General features: G+C 44.5%; 1 protein-coding gene across 1 annotated transcript in view; it reads left to right on the top strand.

Annotated features, from left to right (window-relative positions):
* The first annotated feature begins 13,041 nt into the window (after positions 1-13,041).
* Positions 13,042-19,648, top strand: part of SMARCAL1 (SWI/SNF related, matrix associated, actin dependent regulator of chromatin, subfamily a like 1) — a 53,471-nt gene continuing 46,864 nt past the window's right edge. Inside the window, exons 1-4 of the mRNA XM_019446051.2 lie at positions 13,042-13,276; positions 14,336-14,372; positions 14,803-15,678; positions 16,442-16,492. Of these exons, the coding sequence (XP_019301596.1) occupies positions 14,862-15,678; positions 16,442-16,492 (868 nt within the window). The 5' untranslated portion in view covers positions 13,042-13,276; positions 14,336-14,372; positions 14,803-14,861. The remainder of the gene's footprint in view (positions 13,277-14,335; positions 14,373-14,802; positions 15,679-16,441; positions 16,493-19,648) is intronic.

Here is a 19,648-nt window from a genome sequence, read left to right as displayed (position 1 = left end):
TCAAACTTTTGTATTTCAGAAGCACTATAAACAAAACAGAAAATAAAACTCAAGCTGTAAAACAATAGCTACAACATAAAATAGGTTAACGTTTCTAAGGTAGAAAACTAATACAAATAAATAAGAACAAATAAATCTAATAGAAAATTAGGTAAAGTAAATTCATAGACAATTCCCCAAAACAGGAAATGCATATGACCAATAAACATGTGGAAACACTTCAATCTCAGTCAAAAAATAGAAATTAAACCAATTATAAGATATTTTATAATCTCGTTGACTTTGGCTGACCAAAAATATTTGACTGGATACTGGTAAAGATGGTGGGGCAACAGAAATTCTTAACAGACTTCCTGAAAATCAACTTGATAAAATATATCAAAAGCTTTTAACATGTCATATTCTTTGAACCACTAATTCTGCTTCCAGGAATTTACCCTAAGGAAATAATTATCAGTGTGCACAAAGATTTAGCAATAAAGATATTCATTGCAGTATTGTACAAAATAACAAAAAAATTGGAAGAAATCTAACAATAAGAGATCACTTAAATAAATTATGATATGTTTGCACAGTGTAATTCTATGCCACCATTGAAAACAAGGTAAAATATGCTATTGACATGAGAACATTTTCACAATATATTGTTGAAGGGAAAATGTGCAGTATGATTCCACTTTTGCAATAAAAAAATATATTTACATAGAAAACAACATTGGCACCAGACAAATGTTATTGCTTCCACCACAGCCATTTGAAGATGCAAATATACGTTCTCAATATGACTATCATGGGTTGAATTGTGTTTTCTCCAAAGATATCGAAGTCCTAAGCTCCAGTATCTGTGAATATGACCTTATTTGGAAATAGAATCTTTGGAGATGACCAAATTCAGATGAGGTCATTAAGGTGGACCCTAATCCAACAGGACTGTGTTCTCATGGAAGGGGAAATTTGGATACAAACATAAACCCACAAGGAGAGTGCTGTGAGAAAATGAAGGCTGAGATGGGGGTGATAAAGCAGAAGTCAAGGAATGCCAAAGATCCCAGCAAACCATGAGAAGTTAGGGAAGAGGCATGGTACAAATCATCCATCAAAGCCCTCAGAAGGAACCAACTTTACTAATATCTTGACCTTGGACTTCTGGCCTGCAGAACCATGAGACAAGGAATTTCTGTTGGTTAGGCCACCCAGTGTATGGTACTTTGTTATGGCAGCCCTAGGAAACTAATAGAGATTTGCGACCCTGTCTACCAGATGAAGCTTCCTGACCTAAGCTGGGAGAGTTTTCTTGGCACGTGGAATTGGGACAATGAAAGATTGAGCCAGTGAGATGGAAAAATCATAGAAGCCCCAGAACAGACAGAGGACCACATGTGAACTAATGAGTGGGTGAAGGAGAGTGGTCTTTGGAGACAGAAGATTGAAGCAGGGGGACAGATGAAGCAGAGATGCCCTGGGAAGGAGGTCATAAGGCCCCTTGGAGCCAGAGAGAGCAGCTTTGGTGTCTGTTGGAGTTTAGTTCCCTTGAGGTCCAGAGATACTTTGTGCTCTGTGGGTTTCTCTGGAGTCCACTGCAGACTTTGATAAATACTCCTGTGTTTGGGCCAACCAGAGTGGATTTAACTGCTTACAGCTTAGAAGGCATTGAAGAGAACAATCAGGATGGATCCACAGTGAATGCCAGCACTAGGTATTTCCAGATGGTAGTCCTTATTCATTCTTAAGGCTTATCATAGTTTCTAATTTTTCTACAAGAAACCCATATAATGTGTTTCATTTTAAATTAACTAGATTAAACCATTTATTCGTTCACTTAACACATAGTTATTGAAAACTCCTTGTGGGCTAGGCACTGCTCTAGACCCTAAGGATGCAAGCACACAAGAATCCTTATCCTTGTGGAGCTAAAGATAAGGAAGATGGATCAATAAAACATAAGTGGTGATGAGGGTTATGGAAAAAAATAAAGGGGAGGGAGAAGGTATTGCCAGAGGGAAAGGGTTTTAATTTTAAATACAGTGTCCGGGCTAGGTTTCACTGAGAAGGTAAGTTTTGAACCAAGACTTGAAGGAGGTGGGAGAGCAAGTCACTGAGTGGAAGAAAAGTGACTCCAGCAGAGAAACCCACAAATGCAAAGTGTCTGAGGCTGCAGCCGGCCTGGGGACTGCTCAGCATAGGCACATCTTCATGTGGGGCTGCCTGGGTGTCCTCATGACACAGACACTGGTCATCCCTCCCCACAACCCCAGGGAGTGAGCCCATACAGAGCAGGTGACAGCCGCAAGGTCTTCTGTGACCTGGCCTTGGGAGGTACATTCCATACCCAATATTTTGCAACATTTTACTGGTTACAAAGACCAGACCCATTCAATATGAGAATGTGAATACCAAGCAGCTTTTTTGGAAGCTGGCTACCACAGCTATTCTATTTAAATGATCATTTCTAAGGGGCACCTGGGTGGCTCAGTTGGTTAAGCCTCTGACTTCGGCTCTGGTCTGATCTCAGGGTTTGTGAGTTTCAGCCCTGCACAGGGCTCTTCACCCTCAGTGCAGAGCCTGCCTCGGATCCTCTGTCTCCCTCTCTCTCTGCCCCTTCCCTGCTTGTGTGCGTGCTCTCTCTCTCTCTTTCTCTGTCAAATATAAATAAACATTTAAAATATAAATAAATAAATTGTAATTTCCGATATTTGCAATATTTGTCAAGTTCCACCTAACACCCTCTGTTGGGTTTATCTAATAAAACTAAGTTGTATAACTTGGTAACTGTCTGGTTCTGACTTCCAAGGGACCCGATCTATGGAAGCAGATCTTCAATCTGTTAATCTCCTGATATGTCATTTGTCCCCAGAAAGAAAGAATCTTTAACAGACATCAACTTAAAAAATTTTTTTAATGTTTATTTATTTTTGAGAGAGAGAGAGAGAGAGACAGAGACAGAGTGCAAGCAGGGGAGGTGCAGACACACACACACACACACACACACACACACACACACACACAGAATCTGAGCTGTCATCACAGAGCCTGATGTGGGGCTCAAACTCGTGAACCAGGAGATCATGACCTGAACTGAAGTTGGACACTTAACCGACTGAGCCACCCAGGTGCCCCTAGAGCAGGAAACTGATCTTTAAAATGCAATGTTGTTTTCCATGTAAACAAAAGGACTTTTTAAAATGGTTTTTCATGTATGCTAAGTATACACTAAGAATGGAACTGGCAGGAAAAGCACAGGAAGATGACACTTTATTTTGCTCAGCGCTTCACCAGGAATTGTCCACTGTTTTTGGAAAGTCTCATCACCGGTGGCAATGCTGTCTGTGGGAACTGAGTCTCCAACATACCTACCTGTACTAGCCTCCATTCGGATCTGTTCCATTTGTCTGTTTCATTGTCTTCTGGGGCTGGGCTCTCTGTAAGTGTTTGTCTGCCCCTTCTGTTATGCCCAAACCAGACACAGTCTCCAGCTGCATTTCCCTGAGGGTGATGTCCTGACATCCAGGGTGGAGGGGGTTGGGACAAGAGTTGAGCAGGGATCTCCTGAGCTTCCTGACATTCAGGGGCCAAGGAATGCCCCTGTGGATCACAACAGGAGGAGAGCCAGCTGGAGCTCACTGAGGAAGAAACATTTTGTTGCCTCACTCCTGTCCCCATTGCCACCACCACAGCTGCCCCCATCATTACCACCCACCTACCTTTATAACAAAACCCCAAGGCACAGGCTCTAGAGTCAACTTCTACTTCCCAGGTGCCTCCACTGTGCCTCCATTGTGCCAGGCATCTCTTAAGCATTGGCACAGGCATTATTGTCCTCAGTTTTACAGGTGGGGAAACTGAGACCCAGTTTCCACAGTATGGCAAAGACCCTGAGAAGTTCTCCTAGAACCCTCACTGCTTTCAGGAAGGGCTGAGCAGTCGTTTCCAAGTTCAGGCAGAGACAGGCCTTCTCTCTCTCATCATTCTCTCTCTCTCTCTCTCTCTCTCTCTCTCTCTCTCTCTGTCTCTCTTTTTAAATGTTTATTTATTTTTGAGAAAGAGAGAGAAGGAGGGTGAGTGAGGGAGGGGCAGAGAGAGGGGGAGACACGGAATCCGAAGCAGGCTCCAGGCTCTGAGCTGTCAGCATAGAGCCCCAGGCGGGGCTCGAACACCTGGACTGTGAGATCATGACCTGAGCCTAAGTTGGATGCTTAATGGACTGAGCCACCCAGGTGCCTGTCTGTTCTTTCTCTTTATCCCTTTTAATTCCTGTGCAGGCTTAGAGGAAAAGAGGGGCCGGGAGTTCTGGCCAGATGGCAGGGTAATAAATGACTCTGATTTAATAATCTGTTGCTCTCCTCTTAATTAAGAGGCTTTTCCCTAAATGACCTGCTGATCACACTAGAGGGCACACTGCTTGGGTGAGGTTTGGGGGGCCAAGGGAAAGCTAGATGTGGAGGAGAAGGAGCTGGATAAAGAGGTGCCAGATGGACAAGAGAAACCCACCCTAAACATGCTGGTGGGCCAGCTTCAAGGGATCCTCTTTAGGTCTCAAATATAGTTGATCTAATCACAGGGCAGTGAGGAACTGCTTCGTCTTTGCTGTGTTGGGCTGGAAGCTGAGGTAGCCACAGGGCTTTTGAACTTCTGGAATAGAGTGTTTTATCTAACACATACTTTGGCACTCAAGTCCCCAAAGCCCTATCGGGCCTTGGGGAGTGGTTAGATGGCCTATGGACCATTCTGCATATGTAGTGTTACTTATACCCTTGATACACAGGGGCAGTGGTGGGAGGAGGGCTAAGGGTGCCCATTGTTCTGGGCATTGTCAAGATCGGTAGTTGCAATCAGATGATACTATTTAATAAACCCCCTATTTCATCCATGCAGTGACACTGTGTAAGTCCTTGTGACTAAAAAAATCATGGCAATTAGCATGCAGCAGCATATTTTCAAAGCCTCGTCTGTAATTAGCATGGTATTGATAAAGTGTTAGCTAAAGATTCAGACTTTGAGTTTGTTCGTGAGGGACTGGTGTAGTTAATATTGGTACTACCCCCCTCCCCTCATCACCACTTAAATTGTAGTTGGGAGTTAGATTGAGATGTCAAATGCAATCAAAGCCTACATTAACACCCCCACTGAGGGACTCCTGTCCCTCCCTTATTGGCTCAGACTTGTTCAAAGGACCCCAAAGGTCATGTCATTCCAGAAAACAACCTGTCACTCAGTAACTCTCTCTTTTAAACATATTTCATTTAATCAACCAAACTTTGCTCAGCCTTTGTGATTTTGTAGGATTGGGTCATCCTTGTAACTACTATTTTTTCCCTTATTTCTGGATGTCAAATCCCTACTACTTCTTCAAAGACCAGTTGAGACAACACTGCTTCCTTAGCCTTCTTGGCTCTGCACTAGGAGCCCACCAGGTAAATGATCTCCTCACTGGTCCCTGCAGCAGTTTGTTCTTTTTGTATTGCATTTTTTGACACCCAGCTTCTCCCTTCCTCTAGACTTTAAGCTCCTTGGGACAAACTTTCCTTTCAGTGCTTGTTTTCCACCCACAGACAACAGGCATCTTGCACACAAATAATAGGAAGTCACAGATCATCTGCCTGTTACTATGTTATCAGTACCACACTGTTTCCATTATTGTAGCTTTATAGTGTATTTTAAATAGTAACAATAGATTCATAACTTGCTCCCATTGACCATTTACTGTGTCCCAGGAAATGGGCTAAGTGCTTTACATTCTCATTTAATCCTGGCTGGAAGTCTCTGGGATGGCTACAATTATTTCCATTTTATAGAGGAGGAAACCAAAATACAAAGAAATTAACTGACTTCAAAACAAATGCAATAAGCAAAGTGTAGAACAGTGTATATAGCATGTTACCATGTATATGAAAGGAAGGGGGGATAAATATGTTTTTAACTTAAATGTGCATAAAGTATAACCAGAAAAATATGCAAGAAACTGCTGATGCCATTAGGAAGGGAATGAGATGGCTAAGAGACAGGAAGGGGGGCAAGTTTTGGAGGCACTGAAGCTCATACACTTTGGGGGACAGGGAAACCTTTAAAGAAAAAATAATACAGGATCATGAATACAGAATTAGCTACAGGACCTTAGAAGAGGCCTATGCAGATGAGGGTCCCTGAAGCTGAAGCTTACATAGTTTCACATTAAATCTGCCTCCCGCCAGAAGAAAAACATTTCTCCGTGGGTACTCTTGCATGTGTATTGAGTTTGAATCATGCAATTGTATTGGCTATTCAAAAAGTATATAGTTATTTTGATTAATATTTTAAAATGCCATCTCTCCAACTGGCAGCGTGAAACAGGCCTTTTAATTTTTTTGAAGAGCAAATAACTAAGTTTCATTTATTTACAAGCAGAGAAGGATGTGCTCGTAACAAGCTGGAGGGGGCACAGAGAAGGAATTCTGGAGCTGCCTGTAGAATGGAAGGGGGGTTTACTTTCATCATTTAGAAGCAGAGGTTTGTGCCCAAGGTCTAAAAGTTTTGAGCGTGGAATGCATACTAGACGACACATCATTTGCTATACAAGGAGGGTTAAGAAGAGAGTCCCTGATCTTTCAGAAGCTTACAAGAGAGAAAAAAAAAAAAAAAAAAAACAAACCTAGAATAATATTGAACTGATTGCCAAGAGAGAGCTGATTTCCTGGAAACAAGTGCTGGAGGACCAAGGAGGTGAGTGGACTGGATGCTAATGCTCTTTCCCAAATGGATCTGATGGCCAGTGGTTTTCTCTTATTGCATCCAGAAGTAGGAGGTCCTTACTGTAAACTACCTAGAAAGCATTCATTCTCTTAACCACTCAATTAGGGTAATTCACCCCTATGATGAATGGGACTGTTCCTTCTCTTGGATTTGGTCTGTGCGGTGGGGGGAAGGGGGGTCATTGATGCAGATGTAGATGGTTCTGTTTGCAGCAGATGGCCAACCCCTCCCCCACCCCCACCCCCCACACCGCCCCTTCCCCCCCACCCTGTCCTCACTACCCTGATGCCTGAACTTGCAGCTTGCAGCTTGGAAGGGAATGGTCACAAGCCCCTCAGGCCCAAACAGAACATAAGATAGCTAGCAGCTCCCTCCATTTGTCTTTCTCCTGCCAACAGAACAAATCTGAACTTGCGGAGAATTTGGAGAGGATGCTTGAGAGAATCTTCTGACTGTAAAAACTGAAATACTGGATTAAGGGAAGGAAGCCTTCTTGGTTACAATGGATACAGGATGCAGCCCCCAAGGCCACTTAAATTTTCCCCTACTCTTGAACTTCCTTAACAGTTGAATGACCTTTTATTTGTGTGAAGTTTTATTTGGGTCATGATGTGTCCCCTCCTTTTTCCATTGAAGGAGAGGAGGCAATTGATGACCACAAAAGTAAAACTGAAACAAATGAGAGTGGAGGAAGGCTAGGGGAGAGAAGTAGAAAGTGCTTCACTTACATCTTTGAGAGCTGAAAGCCAGGAAGCAATCCAACACATACAACAAATAAAAATAAGCTTTTGTTCCGTGATGTGGGCAGTCTGGATAAGGGGTCAGAGAAGCAGAAATAAAAAAGAGAAGAATTAAAAGTAAATAAATATAATATAAAACGAAAAGGAAAGACATAAGAAGACACATATAAACACGGAGAACTAAGAGGTATAAAGAGGGACCCAGACAGAGGGGACAGGTCATAGTGACATGGCCGGCCAGCTTTCAGACACTATTATTCGCCCCCCTGTGGCCCTCATGGATATTGCACCAAGCCAATGACAATCTGTTGTGAAATTTGCACATCTGTAGAAACAAATGGGGCGTCACCACGTGAGCAATTTCCCACGGGAGAGATGACATTATATCAAGAGTAGAATATTGAACAAAGTCAGGTGGCTGTGCTCTCATTGTAGGGTCCATGGAGGAGCATAGTAAAGGGGGAGTAAGAAGTAGGACATCTGAGATGGAGCTTGGGCTCCCGTGTTACTTCCATCCTTGAGGAAACTACTTAGCTCCTCTTTGCCCCCATTTTCCACGAACAATCATGAAAAAATGTAATTGTTCCAGTTCATACTTCAGCAGGAAGCTGCAGAAAAAAATAACAGTCCATTAGAGAGTTCCACATAGAACCCTGACTTTCTACGCCAATTTCACATCTATTACTGCCAATGGAAGATGAGCCATGGAGCTAGGAGGGTGGGTGTGTGCGGGCCTCAGACATTCAGGCTCCGTGAGAAGGAGCAATGGTGCTGGAGTCTCCCTCCAGGCAGCTTTCCAAAATGAGCATCCAGCCAGGCCTGCATCATCTCTTCTCTGGCCCCCTGCCATGGCTTGCAAAAAGCCCTTCTCGCTGGCTCTCTTGCCTTCCTCCAGGGCACGCTCCACTCTCCTGCAGGGAGCAAGCTTCTTAAGACACACGTCAGATCACACCATTCCAGAGTGAATCCTTCAGTGGCTTCCTACCGGTATCAGAACAAAATCGAAACTCCTCCTCGTGGCCTGCAAGACCCTGAGGCTCTCTCTCCCACTTGCCTCTCCGGCCCTCTACTCCTCTAACACTGCCCTGCAGCCACACAGGCATTCATGCAGCTCTGCAAACACACCCAGCCCTTCCTCCTCTGCCTGCAGTGGCGCTGGCCTTTTCCTCTGCTTCAGAACCCTCCTTGCTCTGACGTCTCAGAGCTGCTCCCCTCCACCTTCAGGTCTCAAGGTTAATGCCTGCCCCCCAACCCTCGGGAGGCCTTCCCTGATCACTCTGAAATAGCTGCTTCTTCAGTCTCTACGTGAACCTTCTGCATGGGTCCTTCAGGCACTTATTTTATTTTTTTGTTTCCTTTTCTTTTTTTTTCCTGCTGCCCCAAATAGACCGTAAGCTTTATGGAAAAGGGGTAACATTTTCCGGTTCTTATTCGCTATTGCAATCCCAGTCCCTTTGCACTGTATGTGGCCCACAGGAGGTCCTCGAATGGTTGTTATATGAATATATGAATGGATGGATGGATAAATAAAGTGAAATTTGTGATTTTAGAGGAACACAAAAAGTGAAATTTTACAGGTCTAAAAAAACTGGATGAGGGTGTTGGGGGGGATGCTTTTGGCAAAGGGTACACAAAGCTATGCTGGGCAGAGTATGTGCCAGATTTGAGAGAGAAGCTTGTGAAGTAATCACAGGCACTAAGACCAAACAGAGAAATGAAGATGCTTGGAGAATACTCACCAAAGTATGGAACGCACCGTGTGAAAAAAAATCCTGGAGTTTCTCTGTCTTTATAATACATTTAGAGTTTGGGGGGGAGAGGAGAGCTAGGGAAAGGCAGACCCAGGAGGGAGAAAAACTGAACTGTCAGACTCAGAGCAATTAAGTCCATCAGAACGGAACAACCGCTAAGGAAGGTGAATTTCTTGGCTTATAAACCTTCACACAGCTCCTCCGTGCTTTGGATATGTAAATGCCTTTGCCGACTGGCAGCACCGGAGGAGGGAACAGCCTCCTTTTCCATCCAAAGTTTTGCATCTGCTCCAGAATCTTATCACAGCGCTCTAGGTGTAATTAACTTGAGCAATGACATGCCCTTGAGGAGGCTGTCAAAAGCTCTCTCCCCAAAGAACTGTCAAGCCCTCTCTGGGGGATCAGAAACAGAGAGAAGTGGGAAGCCCACCACCTACATCACTAGCATGTAAGCTCCAGGGGGAGGGATCTTAATCTGTTGTAGTTTTCCAGACATACTATCAGGCAAGGGCAAGCATGCAACAACCATTTAATTAGTGTCTAGAAAGAGCCCCACACTGGGACTGAGATTCCCTGTTCCAGCCTGGTCTCTGCCTGGTCTGTGACATCAGGCAAGCTGACTTCCCTGGGTGCATTTTTACAACACACCCAGGCTGATCTGGCTTCTATTTCCTCACCTAGGAAACTATATAGGCTCTGAAGTCCCTTCTAGCTTTAAAATCCAACATATCAATATATCTGTAAATCTCGTATATATCAATGTATTTTTGCTCGCAGCTCAGCTAAGCCTAACTAATAACATGAGTGAACTGTCGTTATGGTTGTCCGATAAAGTATAAGACACCCAGTTACATTTGAATTTGAATTTGAAACCACAAATGCTTTTTTTAGTATAAGTAGTCCTAAGCAACATTTGAGACAAATATTTAGGGCCTTTGACAAATCTGATCATTTTAACTATTTGTTTTCTATCCTCCAGATACAGTAAACTTTTGCAGAGACAGTATAGATCTTACACATCTTTGGCATCCCTCACTGTTGTGTCTGCCAGATTTTTGGATTTCACAGACTAAACATTATTGGATTTTCTTGGAGTGGAAAACAATTTATTTATTCTGGTAAATAAAGGTATTTATAACCATCATTGCTGTACTAAAGAAAACCAGTTAAACATGAAAAACTCTGACACCGGGGCGCCTGCGTGGCTCAGTCGATTAAGCATCCAACTTCCGCTCAGGTCATGGTCTCATGGTTCATGAGATCGAGCCTGGGCCAGGCTGTGTGTGATAGCTCAGAGCCTGGAGCTTGCTTCGGATTCTGTGGCTCCCTCTCTCTCTGCCCTCCCTGGCTCTCACTCTGTCTCTTGCTCTCTCAAAAATAAATAAACATTAAAAAAAAAATTTTTTTTAAAAACTGACATAAACTCTCTTTTTATATAACTAGATTTATAATTTACATTTTATATACATATCCATATATATTTATAATTATACCTATAATTATATGTAATTCTATTAATCATTTAAAAATGTTAACTTTACAGAATACTCACTACACTGTCCTTTCGTTTGCGGGTTTCTAAGGCAACCGGGTGACGCTTCAGATCACTTTGGCAGTGGCTAGTTGTCCTGTGTTTGCAAGCTTCAGCTGTGTGGTCCTGGCACCGCCCCCCCCCTTTTTTTTTTTTTTTTGCTTTAGCTGCCAGAAAGGTCCGAGTTCAACTGGAGCTCAACTGCTGTAAGTATCTTCTCTCCTCCCTCCATTTCTTGGCTTATGTGCTCTCCTTCAGGTCTTTAAACCCTTTAATGAATGAACTTTCACTATAAGATGCCTCAAGAACTTCAGAAGTATGGGGGGGGGCAGGGCAGGGGGAAGCCTTGCATATAGCAAAGCCTCAACAAATGATGCTATTGGCAAAACAGATGTGAATATTAAGTGGCATCTGATTATATTACTTGCTGAAGATGATTTTTTTTTTTTTAGGGAATTCTCATTTTTAATATGGCATTCTTAGAATTTTAGTGAGTGAGAGCTAAAAAGGTAGTTGCAAATTCTAATCCAATTCCAGACCCACCAGGTTGGGACTTTTGGGGATAAGATCCACAAACGTACAGGAAATGTAGGATCCAAACTGCACTGGTCCACATGCCCTCTTAGTACATGTCAAAGGGCACTATGTGGTTTTACAGGTTTTATGTGAGCACAACAGAGTAAACTCGCTGTTATATGAATAGGGGGCAGACACGGTGAAAAGCACAGCACCCAACTTTCTTAGCAAATTAACAGACTCTGTTGGAGGACAGGGAGGGCAGGTAAAGGTGTTCACTAATTTCTGTTCGTCTGTATAGTAGAAAGTTCTTGCTGGGTGAAGAGAAATGAAAGACCAAGAAGATTTACCTCAAATAATAGCAATATCCATCTGGCATCTGTTCTGGGATTTCACAGTTCACTAAGCACTTCTCTTGTCTTGCTTTGATCCTCACCACAACAAGGAGATTTAGCAAGGTGATATTGTTTTCGATACCAGATGAGAAAATGGAGACACAGTTGCTGTGCTTGTGTGGCCATAAAAGAGGTAGAGTGAGATCTGCACGCTTTCTGGTACTAAATGTCTCTGAAGTTGGCTAAGACAGGCCAATATCTTTGTCAGTTAAAAAAAAAAAATGATTTACATGTTTCAAAATTGATTCTGTGTTTCAAAAGTCACACAAGTTCTATAGTATTATTATAAGAAAATCCAAATAATTCAGAAAAATATATAGATTAAAAAGAAAAGTGTGTTCCATCCTATTCTGGTCCTGAGCAGTTTGGTGAGTTTTGGGGTTTCCTTTCTAAACCTTTTTAAATGAGTTTACATGCATTTAGAGGTAAGGCTTTTTCTTTCCTTCTTCTTCCTTTTTTAACGGATCAATCTATACACACTGCTGTGCTTTGTTTTTCTTAACATTATATCTTGGCCATTTTTCCAAATCCTTAAGTAGAGATCTACCTCTTTGTTTTTAAGTGAGCCATGTTTGAAAACAGAATAGAAACCTTTGTGTATACTGAGAGAAATATTACCATCAATATGTAATAACTGAGTTGACCGTGTAAGGAAAGGGGTACTGATGCTCAGAAATGGGGCAAACTGACTCTGAGAGTGTCAGATAGTTTAGAGATTTTCCCTGAAGAACGGGGACTTCGGATTCAGAATCACAAATAGTCTAACAAAGCCTTGAAAAGCTAATAGCTGTCTCAGTTTTCCTATCTATAGAGTAGGGATACGAATAACACATGTTCCATTAGGTTATCGTGGAGGTTAAATAAGATAATTCACATTAAATGGCCAGCACAACAACCGATGAAGACAATGATGATGACCACGACGCCAATTCTCTTTAGTCCCTGAAGGTCAGGTAGGAGTTGGAACAAAGGGCGGGGGTTAAATTCCGAGGTTATCGACACCTAAAATGGATGCTCCAGGGGATACTTTTTATTAAGAGCTACCAAATCAATCCGCTGTCTGGGATTCCCCTGGAGACAAGCTGAGACCGCGAGACTCTAGTTTTGGGAACTTCTAGTTTCGGAAAGTTCTCGTTTTGGAAACTTTAAGACCTGGTGTTTGGCTAAACCTTTGTGGGAACGGAGGACTACAATTCCCAGGCTGCATCGCTCCAGTCCCGCCCCGCCCACGTCGGTGCGTGTCCTCTAATTCCCGCCAGGCTCGTGGCCCAAACTACAGGTCCCGGAAGACCTTGCGGCACCGGTCCCCATCACCCACTTCATCACTCCCACTTTATGAAGCGCAACTGCGGCCGCGTTGCCTGCTGGGAAGCGAAGTTCTGCGGTGACCCCCTCACCCTCCAGGCCCAAGCGCGGCAGTAAGGTGGGCGAACTGGCGGCGCTGGAATACCCGCTCTTAGCCGCCCACCGGGAAGGGTAATCTAGCTCGAGAGGGATCTGGAGAAACCCCTGGGTTCGGGGAGGCCTCAAACGTGGCTCGTGTCCAGTGCCTCTACGGGTGAGAAGGCGGACGAGACCAAATGCCAGCCTGGAATAGGGGGTCGGCCACGGGGAAGGGTAGATCCAAGTGGAGATAACAGGGGTGGGAGTGGGGCGTGGCGCTCTGTTATTGCCCGGTGGCGGGAGGCGCGCCCACAGAATGGGGTGGAGCAGGGGGCCCCAGCCGAGGGGCGGCGGGGTGTGAGTGTGGGAGGGTGGGGATGGCTTCAGGACTTGGGGGCTGTTTAGTGGGGTTTCTTCGTCCCCTGGCCTCGCCTCCCGTGGCTAGTGAAGGCAGTCAGCGCACCCGGCTTGGGCCTGGAGATCTTGGGGGTGCAGGAGAGCCCTGGTTGGAAAGTTAGGAGCGTGTTACCCAGGGAGCCTGAGGGCTTCAGCTCTGACCTGGGAACAAAGCCTTTGCCATATCCTTCCTAACTGCTGGTGGTTAGAGGAAGTGAAAGGTCTTGGGGGGGTACCATGGAAACTCCGTGTGATGCAGAGCTGTGCCCAGGAGAGTCTTAGCAGCAAGGAAAGCTTTAAACCCCTTCAGAGGTGGAACAGCGCTGCTGGATTCCATCCTCAGGTCGTCATTGTAAGCACTCGTGGATGGAGGTCTGGTCTGAACCAAGCCAGAGAAATTGGTGTCCAGCTCCTTGGTTCTAGAATACTGTAAAAGATTGTATTGTTCATAGAAAAATGTCCAAGTAAATAAATTGAAAAAGAAAACCAGGACACGAAACAGTGTATGTAATGATCCTTTTCTGTAATACATAAATGTTTCTCCTGAATATGTGGTATGCATCTATGGATAGGAATAGAAAAAAATCACTCTAAGCTACTCTAAACCACTAATAGTGCTTATTGATGGGTGGTGAGATTACAGACTAATTTTACTCTTTTCTGTACATCTTTTTGTAGCATCTGAGTTTGTACAAGGAGCCTGCATTACTTTTTTTTTTTTTTGCTGATTTTTCCAAGCGTCATGGTTGCTCTAACGAGGGCCAGCTACTTGTGACTTTCACCTGGCCACCTGCAGATTGGTTTGCCAGGAAGGATGACAGGATTGAATTCAAGGGGGTGAGTTTAGTGTGCAGTCTATATGAGGCTAATCCTGCCTTCCTTCTTTATTTCTTCCAGATTGGCCAGAGTCTGTGTTCACAAGTGACACACCATGGTATGTGGCTGTTTTGGTCTATGTCAGTCTAATCCATGATCACTTCTGGTTTGAAATGTCACCCTTTTCATTATCTGAAAGATCTAGGTTGCACTGCATAACTTCCTTGGGATCTGATAACTCACATTGGCTGGGGGAGATGAGAGGGAGAAAAATACTGCAGCAAAATTACTATTTTAGCTTTGGATTCGATCTTACCTTGCTTTTTGCTTTTTTGTCAGGATCTTTGTTTTAGTGTATGCTACCCACTCTCCCTGTGTGTGTGTGTGTGTGTGTGTGTGTGTGTGTGTGTTTAATTATAAAAGAAACTTTAACATATCCCTTGATTGTACTCCTTGTGCATTTCCTGGGACAAAAGCTTGTGAAAATAAAGGTAGGAGTGTGGCCAATATGTTTGATGTTTATTTCAATATTGTTTTTCCTTCCTCAGCTTTTGCCAAGTTTCTGATTGAAGAGTGACAATCCTTGCATAAGCATTTCCCTGTTAAAATGTCCTTGCCTCTCACAGAGGAGCAGAGGAAAAAAATTGAAGAGAATCGACAGAAGGCTCTGGCCCGTAGAGCTGAGAAATTATTAGCAGAACAGCATCAGCGCGCAGGCTCCGGCTCCTGCATTGCCGCCAACTCTTCCCAGTCCAAGCAGGGTCTGCCCCCCAATCTCCCCAGGGAGCCTCCTAAGCCGGTGAGCCATGGTGTCCTTTTCAAACAACAGGATCTCAGCAGTTCATCCACTGGTGACCAAAGACCTCCTAATCCCCACCATTTTCATCTAAGCACTCCACAGCAGGCAAAGGGGAGCGGGAAGATACACGAAGATGTGCCCACAGCCTGCCTGAGCCACAGCCCACCGAGTCAAATGACTGCCACCAGGGTCTCTCCTCCCTTGGCAAAAAGTCCTCCAGGGGCTCCCACTCAACAGCTGTTGTGTTATCAGTCAGGTCAGGCTTCACACGAGACCAAATCCACACCCTTTGCTAACACAGCTCGTGAGCCTTTGGCCAAAGCAAAGAGTTTCCAGAAGACACCGGCTTCTTCCTTTGGACAGCCACACAGGGACCCTGGATTAGACGCCAAAGCAGAGAGGCCCTCCACCTCGGGGCAGAACATTTCTGACAGCCGCTGTGGTTCAGGGAGTGTGACAGCCAGGCCAGAAGGAAGGCTCTCACAGAAATCGGGGGCCTCGTTCCACAAAGCAGTAAGCTCGCAGCAGGGAGCATGCATAAGGAGTGGGGATCGTTTCCAGGTGAAGATCGGGTATAATGCACACCTCATTGCAGTCTTTAAGAGTCTGCCCAGCAGAAGTTACGGTAATGAGCCTTCGGTCTTGTTCTTCTGATGTTTTTTCCTATTTTTAGAGTCTCTTTTAATCTGACAGGTTCTCATAAATACGAAGAGAGCGCATTGGCACATTCTGTCCGTCCAGTTGTTAAAAATTTTTGTTTTTGTTCATGTTTCCTTTTGTAATAGACATCCCTCCAAACAGCTGTCAAACTTGGGGGCTGCCACAGGGCCGTATGGAGAATGAATGAATATTCACTGAGAGACCAGGTCCCCTGCCGGGTACTTTATTTGTGCTGTAGCACTTAAGCATAACAACCATTTTTTGCGATAGATGAATGTTATTTCCATTTTAAAGGCCATAGAACTGGCTCAGTAAGGGGAAGTAACATGCTGGCATTGGTTCTTCTGGAAGGGCAGAGCCGGGATGTGGTTGGTGCTACAGCAGCCCAGAGAGCATGCTCCTTCTCACTGTGCTCTGCCTGACTCTACTGGGTCTCGGAGAACTTGGCTTCTAGTTCCACCTCTGTCCTTCTCCCTCTTAGGTGAGGCCATAATGTGCCAGGGCCTGACTTGAGTTCCTCTATAGAGAGTAGAAACACTGTCCGCGCTTGTGTTTGCTTTTGGTGCTCTGCAGGGATTTTGTACATCGGTCGGGGCTCTCACTCAACTGTTTTGAACTCAGTACTCATTCATTCGTTAAGCAAACTTTTACTGAATGTCTAAGTACAACTTATAACGACAGTCATCAACGTCCTTGTGAGCAAACCAAGTACTTCTGTTTCCTTTCAGATCCTGCCACCAAGATGTGGAACTTCAGCATGACCGACTACAGTGCCCTAAGTAAGTGGGCGTGTCATTGCCTGGCATGCAGGGAGAGACTGGCACTAAACAGCTCCCAGAGCAGCAGATGTGGTCCACCTCATGGTCCAGATGGCGTTTAGGACACTCCCTCAGTGTTCTTCTGCCTTCTCACTAACGGCCAGCCTCGGGTGAAGGTCCCCATATGAACAAAAGCTAGCATTTAAAGGAGCTGCTACACAGCAGGTTTTTCTAAGCTTCCTATACAGGCATACCTCAGAGATTTTGCAGGTTTGGTTCCAGACCTCCGCAGTAAAGCAAATGTCACAATAAAGTGACTCAGGCGAAGGTTTTGGTTTCCCAGTGCATATAAAAGTTATGTTTACACCATACTGCAGTCTGTTAAGTATGTAGTGGCATGTCTAAAAACAACAATGTACAAACCTTAATTAAAAAATACTTTATTGCCAGGCACCTGGGTGGCTCAGTCACTTTAGTATCTATCAGACCCTTGATTTTGGCTCAGGTCATGATCTCACAGTTAGGGAGATCGAGCCCCATGTTGGGCTGTATGCTGGCTGCTTGGAGTCTGCTTGGGATTCTCTCGTTCCCTCCCTCTCTTCCCCGGCTTGTGCGCGTGCTCTCCCTCTCTCTCTCAAAATAAATGAGTCAGCGTAAAAAAATACTTTGTTGCTAAAAAATGGTAATTATCATCTGAGCTTTCAGCAAGTTGTAATCACTGGTCACAAATCCCTATAACAAATATAATAATAATGAAAAAGTTTGAAATAGTGCAAGAATTCCCAAAACGTGACAAAGAGGGAGTGAGACAAATTACTGTTGGAACGATGGCGCTGACACCTTTGCTCGATGCGGGGTCGCCACAACGCTTCAACTTCTAAAAACGATATTTGCGAAGTACAGTAAAGCAAAGAGCAATAAAACGAGGTATGCCTGTATACGCCGCGTCTTCTGTTTCTCATAACAACCGTTTTACAGATATCTGGGAAAACTGAGACCCAGAGAGGATAAGTAACTAAAATAGGATCACGCAGCCGGTGAGTTGCACAACTGGGATTCAGACCCACACAGTCTGACTTCAGAGTGCACGTTCCCACTGGAGTGCTGGCTCCAGCTTCGACAGGAAGCTGGCTGCCCCGAGAGTAACGGCTCGGCACACAGCACCCATCCTCACAACGCTACGTGGCTCGTTAACCTGAGCGCTCAGGCTCCAGCGGACTCCGTTGACCCAGCCTGGCCCGTTGTCAGAGTCCCCGGATGCCCCACTCTGTCTTCTCACATTTTATTGCCTCTTACACCAAGGTTTTCATCACCTCGGTGCCCGGAGCCTACACCTCTGCCAACGCGTCAGCCCTGGAGGTTCTGGTCTCCCATTTTCATCCTCTCTTTTCTCAGCCATTTCTATGCTCCCTCTTTCCCCACCCGGCTCAAATAGGGAAAAGGTGAGGCCTGTCGAGGTCACTTCTCTGCGGGTTTGGGGCATGAGGTAGAATTGTCTGGAGCCACCAGTCGTTTCTGGGCATGAGGGGTGATGGGACGGCCCCCTGCAGAACTTCCTGTGTCTCTCTTTGGAGTCCCACCTCTTTAAATGTATGGCGTCAGGTGATACCCCTTTCTTTGGTAGCTGCTGGTGATGTTTTTTGGGGGAAGGGCTCACTTCTACTGTTATTTTAATTCATTTGTTAGGTCTTGGGAGGGAGAGAGCCAGTACTCTGGGTTAAGATTGCAGGTTTCAACACCTGGTTTTCTCATTTTTGCTCAGTTTAGATCAGTGAGTTCCACTGTCATGGGTTTGTTTTACTGTCTTTTTACTCCTTTCTCACAACGCATGGTGACTTGGATGACTTCTGCTTTTGCAAATTCATTTCGGTTTTCTGTGTGATATGGTTGCTTTTTGTAACGCCCCACATCTTTTTTAAAAACTGGTTATTGGGTGGCACCTGGGTGGCTCAGTTGATTGAGAATCCCACTTAGGCTCAGGTCATGATCCCGCAGTTCGTGGGATTGAGCCCTGCATCGGGCTCTGTGCTGACAGCTGAGCCTGGAGCCTGTTTGGGATTCTCTCTCTCCCCCTCTCTCGGCCCCTGTCCTGCGCACTGTCTCTCTCAAAATAAATAAATAAGCTTACAAAAGAAACGGATTATTGGGCACAAAATTCTCCCTATTGCTTTTAGATGACTTTTACTGTTTATGAATAACTTCGCTCCTCTCTACATCCTTACCAGTGTTTTGCCCAATTGACCCGCTGTCTGCTGAGATAGCCCTTGAACACTCGCGCAGTGACCGTGGACTTGTGTGTTCATCCTTGCTCTTTTTCCTCTCTGTTGAAGTACAGTTGACACACAGCGTTACGTCAGTTTCAGGTATACAGCATGGTGACTCAGCAGCTCTGTGTTACGTGGTGCTCAGCACGAGGACAGCCACCATCTGCCCTTGGTCTTTATTTTTCGGATAGGTTTATGATGTGTCTTCACAGTGGTTTATGCTTTTTATCAGTGTCGTGTGTAAAGACTGCCGACTTGCTCTAGGCCTACCTGTGGATTTTGTCTTTTTAACCCTACCACATCTGCGTCGTAGAACGCGTAGAAAGTATATTATCGTGCAAGGAACAACTATTCCCCCATAGTCTCCCCACTCAGTTAACCACTATTAACATTTTGGTCCTGTGCCTTCCAGCCTTTTTTCTAGGCGTTAAAATATACACACTTTATTTTTGTATTAACGGTGAATGTTAACCACTAACTCTGAACTATGAAGAGGCAGGTGTCCATTACCGGACCACTCTGACCTCTAAAAAAATGATTTCATTCGGTTAAACTTAATATTGGCTTTTTGTATGTCTGTCTTTTCCAAAATTTCTTACTAAAAACAATTAATGGCCATATAACATTCCGTGGTATAAACGTGTCACCAGTTGTTTAAATCATTTCGTTTTTATTTCATTTGTATCCGCTCTGGGTTTTTCCAGTGTTAAAGCTGTAAGGAATACCTGTATCTGTTAATCTCTGTATTTTCAGTTGTCAGGTTGGATAGATTCCTGGAAGTGGAATCATTATCAGTGTTTAGGACTCTTCCTAGATAATACCAAATTGTTTTCCAAAAGGTTTTATTCCCAACTAGCAATGCAGATATCTGTTTGTGTGTTTTTTTAAGTTTATTTATTTTGAGAGAGAGCAC

Source organism: Panthera pardus, unplaced genomic scaffold, assembly GCF_024362965.1.
Source record: "Panthera pardus isolate Hobbes unplaced genomic scaffold, ASM2436296v1 HiC_scaffold_10, whole genome shotgun sequence".
In the NCBI taxonomy this organism is placed as follows: domain Eukaryota; kingdom Metazoa; phylum Chordata; class Mammalia; order Carnivora; family Felidae; genus Panthera; species Panthera pardus.
Note: the sequence above shows the minus strand (reverse complement) of the source record. Positions and strands in the feature narration are given on the sequence as shown.